General features: G+C 35.7%; 1 protein-coding gene across 5 annotated transcripts in view; it reads left to right on the plus strand.

Annotated features, from left to right (window-relative positions):
• Positions 1 to 12,255, plus strand: part of Pdlim5 (PDZ and LIM domain 5) — a 235,851-nt gene extending 223,596 nt beyond the window's left edge. For all 5 annotated transcript variants that reach the window (XM_033758010.1, XM_019210570.2, XM_010643692.3 and 2 more), the window contains 4 exons: positions 5,195 to 5,375; positions 7,108 to 7,228; positions 10,116 to 10,231; positions 11,631 to 12,255. In XM_033758010.1, coding sequence (XP_033613901.1) covers positions 5,195 to 5,375; positions 7,108 to 7,228; positions 10,116 to 10,231; positions 11,631 to 11,720 — 508 coding nt within the window. In that variant the 3' untranslated portion in view covers positions 11,721 to 12,255. The remainder of the gene's footprint in view (positions 1 to 5,194; positions 5,376 to 7,107; positions 7,229 to 10,115; positions 10,232 to 11,630) is intronic.
• The last annotated feature ends 2,013 nt before the right edge of the window (positions 12,256 to 14,268 follow it).

Consider the following 14,268-nt stretch of genomic DNA (forward strand, 5'->3'; position numbering starts at 1 on the left):
AAAAAAAAAAAAAAAAAAATACACACTATAGCTGGTAATAGCATTTTAAGGGTTTTGGTTGGTTTTAGGGTTTTGTATGTTTGATTTTGGTTTTTATTTTGTTGTTGTTGTTGTTGTTTTTACAGTACTGAGCATTAAACCTGGAACCTTTGCACTAGAGCTATATCCCTAGACCTTTTTATTTTTTATTTTGAGATAAAGCCTTGCTAAATTGCCTAGGCTGAGCTTTGGTTTGTAATCTGGCTGCCTCAGCATCCTAAATGCTGGGATTAAGGTGTATGCCACCATGCACAGCTTTCTGCAGTATTTTAAAAGATTGCAAATGAAAGACAACCTTCAATGAAAAGAAAACTGCATGTTTTTTAATTGAGTTTATTGGTACATTTTAGGTATACAGTACAGTTACATTCACTATTGGAATCTTGTACCTTTGCATGACAGGTCTTGGTTCTCATTTTTTTCCCCTTGTCCCTGCCCTCCCTTCACCCCCCTCCCCCCTTACAGATGTTTTATTTTTTAATTTTCTCATATTTTTTAAAACTACATGTTTTAATGTTTTACATTGGAAAGGTCAGGCACAGTTCACTGGAGATGAAGAACTAAGGGTCACACCAGTGTGGTGGTGCACATCTGTAATCACTGACTGCCGAGGCAGGCAGGAAGAGGGCCATTTCAGTGCCGGCCTGGGCTACTTACTAGGCCTTGTCTCAGGATGAGCACAAAGGACAAGGGAGGGCTGGGAATGTATCTCAATGGAAGACTGTCCCTGGGTTCAATCCCCAGTACCACAAAAACAATAATAAAAAAGTGGCCAATACAGAGTTTCCAAATTTGGGAAAGATTGTAGTTATTTCTCATTTTAAGTAGTATAAGACTTGAAAGATAGTCACTATGTATTTGATTCTCCTTCACTTGTCTTCCTAGGTGTGTCTTTGTTCATCACTGGTGTGTGTGTGTGTGCCCAGTTTTTCTCAGTTAACTTTCCCACTTTCAACCTGTTCCTCTGATTATGTTATTCTTGCTATCTTTGCTTGTGCTAGGCCCTTCCTAAAATTTGGACAGTATAAAAGATTTAAAGTAATTTAGTAGTATTTGTACATTTCTATTATGTACATATATGTTTAGAGCTAGTTTATGTATTTAGATATATAAATATATATTTATACATTCTTATTAGGTGGAATATCACATTCCATTTTGTTTCTTGGCACATGAAGGTTTTTTGTTTCTTAATGTGACCTTTGTAGACTTTGGTTTTTATTTCATTCCGTGCAACAACTTTGATCAAACAAATTTTAATCTACATGACCAGGCTTTGGAAGAGTCTAGTTTTACAGTTCATCATTCACATGATTTTAGGAAAATTGGCTAACTCCTCTGATGTTTTATTCATCTCTTTGATGGAATTCATTTCTATCACTGGGACCATTGTGAGAATTAAATAATGAAGCAAGAAATGAACATTTAATTTAGAAGCTCAGTTCCTACTGTGCCTGTTGAACTTTGCAATTCCTTTCACCTTCCTGTATGTAAGCTTTTCTTCTTCTCTGAACTCTTCCCTGTCATACTTCTTCCTGCCTCCACCTTCTATTTTCCTTTTCAGCTCAAGTCACAGAAGATAAACAGAGTAAAATATTTCCTGCCATAGCTGTTCTGTTTCAACTAATCAAATGCTTTAACTCTCTCCCCTCCTTTCCTTTTTCTGTCAATGTGTATTTAGTAAGGGTGTAGAGTACAGTAAAGGGGAACTGAATATTTAATTCCACCTTGCAGTATCTAAGCCTGTTGTTCCAGTTCACAAATGGAAACCTAATCCTACCTGGAACAAGAGGAACCTATTTTGTGTTAATCCCTGTTAATGAATTTGTTAAATTAGTCTTTGTGGACACAGAGAAGAGAGCACTTTGTTATATGCAAGACTTTTATTGTTCATATAGAACTCCGAGGGCATTGGTAGGAATGATGCTCTTTCACTGCCACAAGAAGTAGCATGTTAGGCCAGTGTATGCCCTGAGCGTGCTCGTGTGAGGAAAGAGATCTGGCTAGAGGAAGCGTCATTTCAACTCCTGTTTTAAAGGTACGGAGAAAATGAATTCCTTATTCATTTGAGTATACTTTTACAGTATTTATTAATAGTAAAATTCATGCCATAATGTTTTTAGAGACTTTTAATGATATGAAATATAAACAACCCTCTGAATTAAAAAAGGTCAAATGAATGAAGAGTGTGAGCGGGGCCATTAAAAATCCCACTAGTGAGACAGTATCTTCAACTGTGACTGACTTACACTGTTGCCTATGCATAGGCTACAACTCTGGCTTGAAGCCTTCTAGGGATCACCAAAAAAGAAAGCTCATTTTGCAGGCTGCTGCACAATTAAATAAAATAGTTGCTCAAGAGAAGCAAAACTGTTCCTATTGCAAAAATCTGGTAGGAATATTTCCAAGGAGTCCCAGTGTGTGATCTGAGGACACTCTTCTACCGCAACCTGCAGGACAGGCAGAGGTGAATTTCAGAGAGCTGTTTCCCAAGCACTGTTCAGAAAAGGAATAATCCTGTGGTGACGCCCACACCCAAATACCCAAATTATGTGATGCATAGAACCCAGTTCTCTCTGTCTGACTTGGTGAACACATACTTTAGAATATCTAGAAAATGGAGATCATTAGGCAATTATTCACAAATAAGTGTTACCTTTTTTCTTGCATGAACTTCATCAGATAGCATCTGGTAGCTCTGATAGACATGTTTCAGGAGCAATTTTACAGTATTTCTATGGCAGGTATGTGGCAGCACTTATTCTTTAGCAGAAGGCAGAGTGTGAGGCTGAACTGATTTCCTTTGTCAGCCGAGGAGCCAGATCAATCTACTGGCCTCAAAGGGAACTGGGCCTTGCAGATGGGCTGAAGATGTGCCTTAATAAAAAATTCAGCCCAGTCCTATAAATTATTTTGAATCTCTTTTAATATCCATACAAATTATAATATAAAACCCCAAACTTCTGTCCTGTTGTATTTATGGTCACATAAATTTAGCCAATGTGTATATGACCGGATAGCTACCTGGTGGAACAGCTCAGGATACTCATAAAAAACTTTGTCCAGCTTTCAGCAGAGTGACTTCCTCATTTATCTTTGCAGGTAAACTACTTGCCAAATCTACAGTGAGAAGACTAAATAGAAGAATTGTTAAGACTGTAAGCCAGTTAGAAACGCAGAGACAGTCCACAGAAAGTAATAGGTAACCTTTAGCCTTGCCTTCTTTGGCAGGAATTAGGTAACCTAAGTGCTCCTTGTTAGTCATAGCAAAACTATAGAATCCTAAAGTTTGAAAAATAATAATAACAAACTATCTTAAATGTAAGAGAGCTGAATGGGCTGGCTCAATACAAAATAACATTTTTGGTTTTTGGTTTTGGTTTTTGTACCTGGGGTCAAACTCAGGACCTTGCACTTGCCAGGCTTTGTTAGTAAGAAACAAGTTAGCGGGCAGGGCATGGTGGTACTTGCCTGTCATCCCAGCACTGGGGATGTTGAGGTAGGAAGATCCTCCAGAGTTTGAGGCCAGCCTAGGCTATATAGTAAGTTCAAGGGCAGCCTGACTTCCAGAGTGAGACCCTGTCTAAAGAAAAACCAAAACTAAAAAGTTAAAAAAAAAAAAAGGTAACAAAAAGTAGAGCTGAAAATATGGTTATGTCCATATGGGGAAAAAAATGAACTATTTATCAAGAAACTTTGTACTTTCCTGATTTGCAGAATTAGGTAAACATCCGAGTAAACATCAGTCTGTTTTCAAAGAATTAATCAGTTGGAGATCATTAGAGAAAGCAATGTTTATGTTATTGTTAGATTTTTTAAATGCTCTGTGTGATGCTCATTGCTATGACTTTTCCTGATTATAATCTGTCCAGAAGTTCTATATTTGATGCTAACGATTACCTTATAGTCACTTCATTATCGTGGTTGATGGTAGTGAGACTGAAGGCCAAATATTAGTTGACTAGAGTAGTATAGTAGAAATCAGAAAATTCGGCTTCTGTCCTTGGCTTAGTGATTTTCTAGTATTTGTCCTATCTTTTGAACATTTTATATCTCATCTCCATATCCCATCTGTGAAACTGAGTTTGTAATAAATGCCTTGGTGTATCTCACAGGAGTGCTGGATGAACAAATTAGATAAATGTAAAAGTACCTTGGAGGTAAAGCCACTCTGAAAAAAATCAGCATGAGGTAGCTGCTGAAAATCATGTTGCAGTGGCTAGAATGGCTCATCTCACCTGTGTCGAGACCACAGAAGGCTTCATAATGGATTCCTGGCAAGCAAACTAAGCCCATCTCATCAGTTCATTACTGTACAGAACTCAGTGAAGAAAAAAAAGCCCTTGAGGAACATGTTACCTTGATACAAAAGCCAGTGGCGTTTAGAGAAGAGGCGAGGGGAATTGTTAAGCATTGGGTATGAAATCTCAGTTGTGTATGATGAGTAAGTGCTGAGATCTGCTGTGTGACATTGGGCTGCTGGCTCACAGTACTGTCGGGCGGACTTACAGATCTGCTGAGTGGGTCTCCTGTTAGAGGTCCTTACCACAATAGAATGGAAAATTGAAAGATGAATCAGACTGTTGAAATAAAGTAAAGCTTTTCCAAGTAGCTTTAGTTTGCATATAGTTTATAGTTTCTGTAGTCATTTTGGAGGATGGAAATTTGATGTGTTTAATAAAGTTAAGAAATGAGCATATGACCCAGTGTGTGGGGAAGAGAAATTAAGTGAAATATTTTCTATTACTGTTTTAAGACTGACATTATCAAACAGATTCTGCTTTTATTTACTTTCTAGAAATGTCAGATTTTCATCTCTGCTTAAAGCATACGTTGTTGTTCAGGGCTCTTAGTCTTCTGTCCTAGTTAACACCCTCATTCTCTAACCCTAATGATTCTGTACACAGATTGACACACTGATGCTCAGTAAAACAAACCGCCAAGTCCCCTGCAGACTGAAAGGGGGGTGGCCTTTCTTAAAGAATCCTGGAGGTCTCTTACTCCTCTCCCCTTTTTCTTCACATAAATGCAATGTTCCTGTGCAGTCGGTGAGAAGGAAAGTTAAGCAAGTACTGTGTTTGGACATTGCATGATTCCCATCCGGACTGTAGATCCTTTAATTCCTAAACCAAATTCACCTGTTTTCATCTGGCAGGGGACCATTTCTAGTGGCACTGGGGAAATCGTGGCACCCAGAAGAGTTTAAATGCGCTCACTGCAAAAATACAATGGCCTACATTGGATTTGTAGAGGAAAAGGGGGCACTGTATTGTGAGCTGTGCTATGAGAAATTCCTGGCTCCTGAATGTGGCCGATGCCAAAGGAAGATCCTTGGAGTAAGTATTTGAAATTGCTTTTTTAAATTCTTAGTGAGTTTTAAAACAAGATATTTTTTGTTATGAAACTCTTCCATCTTTTTATTTTCTCCTTGCTTTATCCATGCTCTCTCCTTTCATCACTATTTAGTATTGTAAAGCAAACTAAATAGGCCTCTGTGGGGAGTATATCGGACTCACGGGGTTAGGTTGTCTTTCGTTTTGTCTTACTGAGTGTTGGCTTGTCCAGTGAAAGTCTAGCCACTGCAGGGGAAAAATAATTTACTGTGGGTGTGCTACCTCAACAGGACTCTTGTTTTCTCAGGAATGAAGAGATCGCACAGGACCACACACATCAGAGTTCTCAGAACTGACACCTTCACTGTTTTAAATTAAATTCCATAGCTTTTATAAGAGCAGCATTCCCCCACTTATCAGGGTTCAAGCACAGGACACTGACCTCAAAAAGAATTTAAAATGTGAGGCTTATAATTTATATATTTTCCTCAAATGCACGTGACATTTTTAAAATGTAACTTCAATTTTATGGGCATTTACCTGTGATAGAAAAATAATTTCAAACCACATGGATTTTTTTTTGCAAAAAGTAATTGAAGAATCAGATACATTATAAATAGTGATGAATAAGTGAAAGTCCTGTTGTAGAATATCTACATTCCAATTAGAGTAAGGGTCACACATTTCTCATGGGTGACTAGAGGCTGGAATTTGGTTTTAGAAGGAGCAAAAGTTCCTAGCCCCATATAAAAGTTGGAAGTGGCTTTGCTGATCCCTAACTGATACCCTAAGTGTGCAAAGTTGGTATGAGGTTTTGAGTGTATCTTTATGTGGGTCTAAAACTTTGAGAACACTATAAATATGCCACCATAAGTATGTCTGTGTTAATACATCCATGTTGGGAACAAAGGAGAACAGTTCATCCTGTACCTTCCTAAATGATGACAAATAACCAGTAATATATGCATTAATACCATTTTTGTTTATAAAATGTGTTTTGTCGATTCAAGATTAATAAATAAAGTCAAGTAAGAGTGTTAGAAGCAAATAATAACTTTTAATACCCCTGTATTCACCATCCAAAGAAATAATCCTTGCAAAACTAATTCCCCCAAACGTCTTTCGCTAATTAAACTCTGGCCCAAGTCTTTGATACATTGGTACAATTGACAATCAGACCATAACTGACTAGAATAGAATCTGTACTTTATCGTTCAGATTTTTGACACTGATTTGAGTAAGTACATAGTGCAGCCACAGCTGATTTCCAAAAGCCTAAACACAAGCCAAATTGATTGGAACATACCGATTACATTATTGCTTCTGTACTGCATCAAAAATAGATTTTAGTTTTTAGATGCTTCCCTTCTCCTCCATGATATTTTTGAAATAATATGTGCTATGAAACTTTTGTAAGTTACTGTTTCCTGTCATCCTTTTTAAGAAAGCAAAATGTTTGGATGCAAGCACTTAAGAAATATTTCCCTTATTCACCATTATGTAGAAGGTTTAAATAGCAATAACCATTCTTTAAATAAGTTTATTGATTTCTGTTTGTGAAAAACACATAGCAATACAGATTTTGATAATTCTGTCGTTAAATAGCTCCTGTTACTGTGACAAAAAGCTCAAGGTAAAGGTGAAGCTCTACCGGGTTATATGGTACAGCTATTAGAATAAGCATCTGTGTACTTATTGTCATCTTTCTTTAAATCCAATTACCTTTTTGTAACAGGAAGTCATCAATGCTTTGAAGCAAACTTGGCATGTTTCCTGTTTTGTGTGTGTGGCCTGTGGAAAACCCATTCGTAATAATGTTTTCCACTTAGAGGACGGTGAACCCTACTGTGAGACCGGTAAGATCATGAGCCATTAGTTACTTGAGTTTTGAGTAAAGGCCAAATATTAACCCATATATTGCTGTAAACTTGAAACAAATGCTAGGCCAAGTAGATTTCCTAATTGGTTTGAAAAGTATTTCAATATTGCTCTGAATATATGGCAAAAAAGTTTTTGTGAACTTCATCAAAACAGATATTCTCAACTTCATTATGAAAATTAAGAATTGTAAAAATAAGAACTAAGATACATGTAAAGGTACAAGATCCCAATGATGAATGTAACTGTACTGTATATCTAAAAGATACCCATAAACTCAGTGAAAACCAAAAAAAGATACATCATGTACAGGTACAAATTCCCTATGATAAATGTGATCATTGTGTATATCTGAATTGTACCAATAAATAAGAAATAATAATGTCAAACACATGTATAAAAAAGAATTGTAAGCATTACTTAGTAGGAAAAATATTTTGTATAAGTATCCTATAATTTATAGATACAAATCCTGCCAAATCGTGTATTTAAAACTACGTCTTATGGTCCAATAGTGGATTTTGAATGGGTACAAACATGAGAGATGTTCAACTCTGGAATACATTACTGGTTTGCTGTTTAAGATAACTGCTTTGAAAATAAACTTGAAATCTTTTGTTTCTTTTGCTGAATGGGCCGGCAGTCCTAGCTTGGATTGCTCCCTTGGCAAAATTATTTTTAATAGATTAAGTTCTAATCACCTCCACTTATCTTACCACCTGAACTCTGAACATTTCCTTTTACTTTCCAACAGCTATAAATGAACATGTATAGCATTTATTAATAATGCTTTTGCTTAGATATTACTAGAATAATACGTATTTTTAAATATGAAATATTTTCCCCGTATCATATCTCCACTTACTATCACTATCTTTCTACTATTGAGTTTTACTTTTACTTTACCTTAAATTCACAACTGTGGTGCTAGAAGAAGGGAATATTCTAGAGTAGTCAGTTCCAGAAGTCACTTTCTAATCTGAAGCTGGGTCCACATAACTTGAACCTTCCTTACCTACTCAGTATTCTCTTATTTTTGCCTTCCCTTGGCTCCTTAAATAAGAATAGCTTAGATATACTCTGGCTGAAATGCCAGTAAGATACTCCTTGGGTTGTGTCGGTATAGATTTGGCTACAAGCTGCCTGCCCTATTCAAGCAGAATATTTCGCATTTTATAATTCCACTTAATCTTTCTTAAGAAGGACCTATTTTTCCCGATGGTGGTTGTTTGGTTAGATGGTTGGTTTGCTTGTTTTAGAAGCTTTGCAGGATGTTTTGACTAACTGGCAGGTAATTCCTCTCTAGCCAAAACAGAAAGCTATCTAACCTTCATATCATATTTAATGTATTCTAAGAAGTCACATTTTAAATACACAAAGAATTTCTTACAGAATTAGAAAAATATTTTAAAGACTCACGTTAATGTTGCTTCTAACCATCATGATCTGTTTTTGTTTTCTTTTTCTTTAACTTCTCATACCAGTTCTTTTAACTCAGCCTTCCCTGTTGTTATCCAAAACCCTACAGGGCACTTTGGATTCTGCCCTTTCTCCTGTTCTTCTCATATCCCCACCTAAAAAGTAAATCCTGGCAGCTCTACTTCCAGTGTAATGAGGATTTATTTTTCCTCCATCTCAACTGTCACCAAATGCAAATTGCTCTTATTCTTCGCCTGGGCATTGTAATCATCAGTTAATATATATATTCCTCATCTCCTAAAGAGCAACTACAGTAATGTTTTTAAGATGTGAACCCGACTGTGGTAGCACACGCCTGTAATCCCAGCATTCTGGGAGACTGAGGTAGGAAGGTCACACTGCAGCTCAGGCTGTTACCCCCATAGTACCTTTTATCACCCCAGAAAAGCCTATCCTATCCTAGCCTTCCTCTGAAGCATGCACACACATGCCCAAATTATTCTGTATCATAACACTGTTTTATTTCCTTCACGGTACTTAGCACAACCTGTAATTACTTCTTTCCGCTTCTCTTTAATATTCAATAAATGATGACATCCTGTTCCCAGTGAGACTGTAAGGCCCATGAGGAAAGCATCCACTTATCTTCTCCATCACTGTGCCTCTGAATGCCTAGATTGACACCTGGCAAACAAGACCCGGCATATCTTGAGCCCATGGTACTCAGGTTATTGAAGACTGCTGAAAAGGGTGCATCGAATAGTTTACAGCCTGCTTGCCCTCAGCTGAGGGCAATCTTGAGTCAGCACAGTAGTGAGTGGAGCTGTGTAAAAGAAAAGAAAAAAATGATAACATTCTAATTTAGTAGCAATAATTAAAAGAGAAATAAACTAAAAAATACTGTGGCGAGTATTGTGATTTGGTCTGGCTTAGAAACTCAGCCATGACACTAACTCTTTATCAGATCAGATACCCTGTGAAATTTGCTAATGTCAGATATTTGTTCTCAAGTAGTTAATTTTATTATTAATTATTAAATATTTTTATCGGAATAATATTCTTTTATCCTTCTACAAGATAGTTGGAGAAGTATGACGAAAAAATATAATAAAGAATGTTAAATTGTGTAAATACTATTTACCAAGAGAAACGTGAAACATCCTAAACGAGTCACAAACCAAATATGCTGTTTCTTGAAAATTTTTCTGATTGCTACTATCTTTGCCTTCGGCATCTCTCAATGTAAATACTATTTACCAAGAGAAACGTGAAACATCCTAAACGAGTCACAAACCAAATATGCTGTTTCTTGAAAATTTTTCTGATTGCTACTATCTTTGCCTTCGGCATCTCATTTAATCCCAGTTTTGTTTCTGTCCTCTATAAACTATCATTCTAAGGTTTTGTCATATTTAAACTGCATCTCTCCTCGCTCTCCCAATACAGATTATTATGCCCTTTTTGGCACTATCTGCCATGGATGTGAATTCCCCATAGAAGCTGGAGACATGTTTCTGGAAGCTCTAGGCTACACCTGGCACGACACTTGCTTTGTGTGCTCAGTAAGTAACTCTGAAATCCCCTAGCTAAAGTAGTGCAGGGTGGCTGGTTCTAGCCTAAATACTTAATGAAAATAATAGCACTGGAGTGTTAGGGCCTTCAATCCAAAAGAGAAAAAAATAATTTAAAAGTTGTTTATCAGAATGTTGGCACCTTTTGAAATCATGTGGCACATGATAAAACCTTTACTCCTAAGAGAAAATAGCATTTTTAATACATTTTTGTCTATAAAGAGAATCTGTGTATATCTTAAAATAGTGAGTCTGTTTTTTTTTTTCTCTTAAACACCATTGGGTATATTTTAGTAGTTTTTGAAAACATTAGACACTTCTTTAAATATAAATAAACAGTTATAAAATGATTATTGAACCAACACTAGAAATAAATTATGTGTTGATTTATTTCCTCATCAATACCCTGTGGACATTCTTTTCTTTTGTGAGACTATAATAAACATGTAATAAAATATCTATTTCAATTTGATACTTTAATATTTTGGGATTCGTTGAATAATTAGGATAGATCCATAGTAACATTACCTAAAATACATGCAGTAAAGATGTTCTGCGGAAACACTTCAGTTTTCAGTTAGATTTAATATATCTAATAGTTCAGTGCCCATTGTATGAAGGGGAAAAGTAATATTAATTAAAGTAAAATGATTTCTCCAAACAGTACCTTTAAACCCTTTCTCATTTACCTCATCTGTCTTCTAAACTTCATAAAAATCTATAAAAACAGTGACTTTTAGCGAATTTGCTAAAATTTGTGGAGCTGCTCATGAGCATTGATAACAAAGGAAGTAGAAAAAATACAGAGTAAGTGTGGATAACCGAGGACATGTTCCCACAGCCTGACACTGACCGGGTTTTTCAATGTAAGAAACAAGTGAATTAAAGAAATTCATTAATATTTTTCATGAATTAATGGTTTCATTAAAGAAGTGAATTAAAAATAAATCTCAAGTATTCTATGCTTGCCTGTTCGGGAGCAGGCTAAAATGGGGCTGAGACTGTTGGTCAAAGCAACTGTTTCCCCTTTTGAATACCTTAGTTTTCTACCATAGGAAACAGATTTAAAGCATTGAGTAGAATTTGGGGAGAAAATTACATTTAATGTGAATTCTTCATGTATTTTTCATTGGATTCCCTCCCAATAAAGAAAAGTAATTGATTAATCAGTGATTTAAACAAATCAGAATATATTCCAGGAAAAAAAGCTGTTCTTCCTTGCTTTTTAAAGATGGCACAAAATGTCATAGTAATCTTGAAATGTCAAGGTATAAACAACCATCTGTAGCATTTTGTCATAGTATCCACTGAGGGAAAAAAGTCACCTGCCCCTTCACTAGCATATTTGATTCAAATAATGACATTCTCTTAAATAACATTTCTTTTTCAGGTATGTTGTGAAAGTTTGGAAGGACAGACATTCTTCTCCAAGAAGGACAAGCCACTCTGCAAGAAGCATGCTCATTCTGTGAATTTTTGAAAGTCAACAGTTAGGAAAAGAAGAAATTTGAAGAAAAAAGAGGAAAGTTTAAATTACCAATTAATTTTTAGATATAATATTTATATGGAGTTCTGAAAATAGTAGTGGCCCCAAAGGGTTAAATTCCAACATTACAAACCAAGTCTGTAATGAAATATTTGGCTTTGTAAAGGAAAGAAACAGCTTGGCATTTTTTATTACTTTTTTCTATATTTTCTGCTCATAAAATAACCTTTATAAAAATAATTTTCCTGGTCGACTATTAAATTCATCTTAGAATAAACTAGCAAAGAATTAAATTTTAGAATAAAACCCCCAGCCTCCATGCTGAAGTAAGTACATTTTCTTTCCTTCTTCGGTAGTTTGGAGTAGATCTGCAAAGGGCAATGAAAATGCCTTTATTAATAAGAGAATCATTGTTTTTTTAAAAACTGGTTATCTGTAAAACAGCAAGTAGGAGTTCAAACAATTTTATCAGTAGGAAGTGTCAGTTTTTAAACAAATGGGTGTACTTTTATTTTTAATTAGTTGATCATTTCAATAAGAAATGCCAGGGAGATTTTTTTATCAGACTGTGTCATGCCTAGAAGACATGTTACACTCTCCTCTCATCCCCTCTCAGCAGTTGCTGTATAGTTTATAAATCCCGAATATTTGCCTTTATTAAAATGGGACTATTTCAATCATGGTGTAGGCTTTATCCCCTGTATTAGTCAAACCTTAGTGTTTCCCTTTCCTCATAATGAAACAGAGCTAATGAAATACTTAGGAGTAATAACAGTTTTTTCTTTTTTAAAATGAACCAATAAAAAGGGACATGGTTTATGGTAAATAAGAGGATTGTACCTTTAAAAAGACAAACAAAAAATACATTTCCTCCTTTTCAGATTATAAATCAGATCATTTTTAGAGTTGGGCTACTGGTCAAAGATCAGAGCGCTTACTATGCGGAATGGTTTTTTTTTTTCCTCGTTCTATATTAGAATTGGCTTGGGGTTTATGATGAAATCTAGACTTTTTTTTTTGGTAGCTTTCTCAGTGATGAGTGAACCACTTCCAAATTTGATCATGAAGTCTGGAAACCTTTTATTCACAGAGGTTTGGTCATATAGGATGGAAATGTGATTAATTACTCAGACTGGTCTCTAATTTGTTTTCCTTTTTTGTGCAAAGAATTATATAAATGCCACATGGAGATAGAAACTACTCTACTAAACACTGTGGGTCCTGCTGATATTTGTCCAGTGAGAGAACAGGTTGTGTGTGGCATTTGATAGTTTTCCTCTGTTTTCTAAAATGGAGCAAAGCCCATGATCCCACTGTTATAATTAAATCTTGTTTGGAGCAAGGTGCTTATAAAGTCAAGACAGAATCCCCAAGTCCTTCCTGCCCCATTGCTCACCAAGAACTTCACTTCCATTGTGTGCATGTTTGCTATAGAGGAGGCTTTAGGCTACAATATTTGTTTAACCTCCCTGAGAACTTGCAAGACGTCTGTCCTGAAAGCTGTTAATTTATGGTCTAACAGGTTTATTTTATATGCAGGTAATAATTAACCGGGGATAAAAGAATAGGAAGGGGTGACCCGAAGTAGCAAACTGAATGCCTCTCCAGTAGCAACCCTGACTACCTCCTCACCCTGCATTATGTAGGGAGGCAGGAAGTTTCTTTAAAATGAAGTGCTGGAACTAAATTTTGCATTAAATCTCATTGCTGCAGAAACCACCTACAGATAACTTGCTGGCTGATGTGCATCTTTAATGCCAGTCTTTTCCTTTCTACAATACAAAATGTTGGTGGTTTTGTTTTGATAGGATAGTTTTTTGTGGTTTAGTTTTGCCTTGATAGTATTTGATTTAATGGCATTTGACTATTTTCTTGCAAGAATTTTATTTCATCTGATTGCTATAAAGTCATCTTTCTGTAAGGGTATCATTTTTATTAGACCTTTCATCCTACATGTTATTCATGAAGCATTTCTCTACATTTTAATCCCCAAAAGGGTTGCTTCCTAATTTATCACTTTTCTCTGTGTTTTGTTCATCTTTTCTGTGGCAAGGTTTTCTATCTGTTCCTAAAGAAGTTCATCCTGTGATATAAATATTGACCATATTGCAGAAGAGCCTGTATTTTCCAGTAAGGAATGCCATATTTAATTCACCAACATTAATTTTTAAAAACTGGCAGAGCACTTTATTCTTCTGGTGGGCTCCCTGAGCATTTTTATTCTTTTTTCACTGTAGAGCACTGAGTTTTAGTCTCTCTGGATGTATATTTTCAGATGCTGTACTTGGTAAGACAGAGGTGAATATTCTAGAACATGAATAAAATCTCCCCTACTTGGATTTATCATTTTCAGAATTTTAGTGATGGCTTCAGATGTGTATTATTTCTGTGGTCTAGACTTACGTGTTGCCCACTAAGGTAACAAATTGAAAATTATCCCTTCTACTCATATGTATAGTAACATACATATTTCCTATTGATTGATTAGAGTTTAAAAATGAGACCTAATAGTTGGTTACATAAAAACATGTAGAAATAACAG

Source organism: Fukomys damarensis, unplaced genomic scaffold (assembly GCF_012274545.1).
Source record: "Fukomys damarensis isolate Sample0158 unplaced genomic scaffold, DMR_v1.0_HiC HiC_scaffold_32, whole genome shotgun sequence".
Classification (NCBI taxonomy): Eukaryota; Metazoa; Chordata; class Mammalia; order Rodentia; family Bathyergidae; genus Fukomys; species Fukomys damarensis.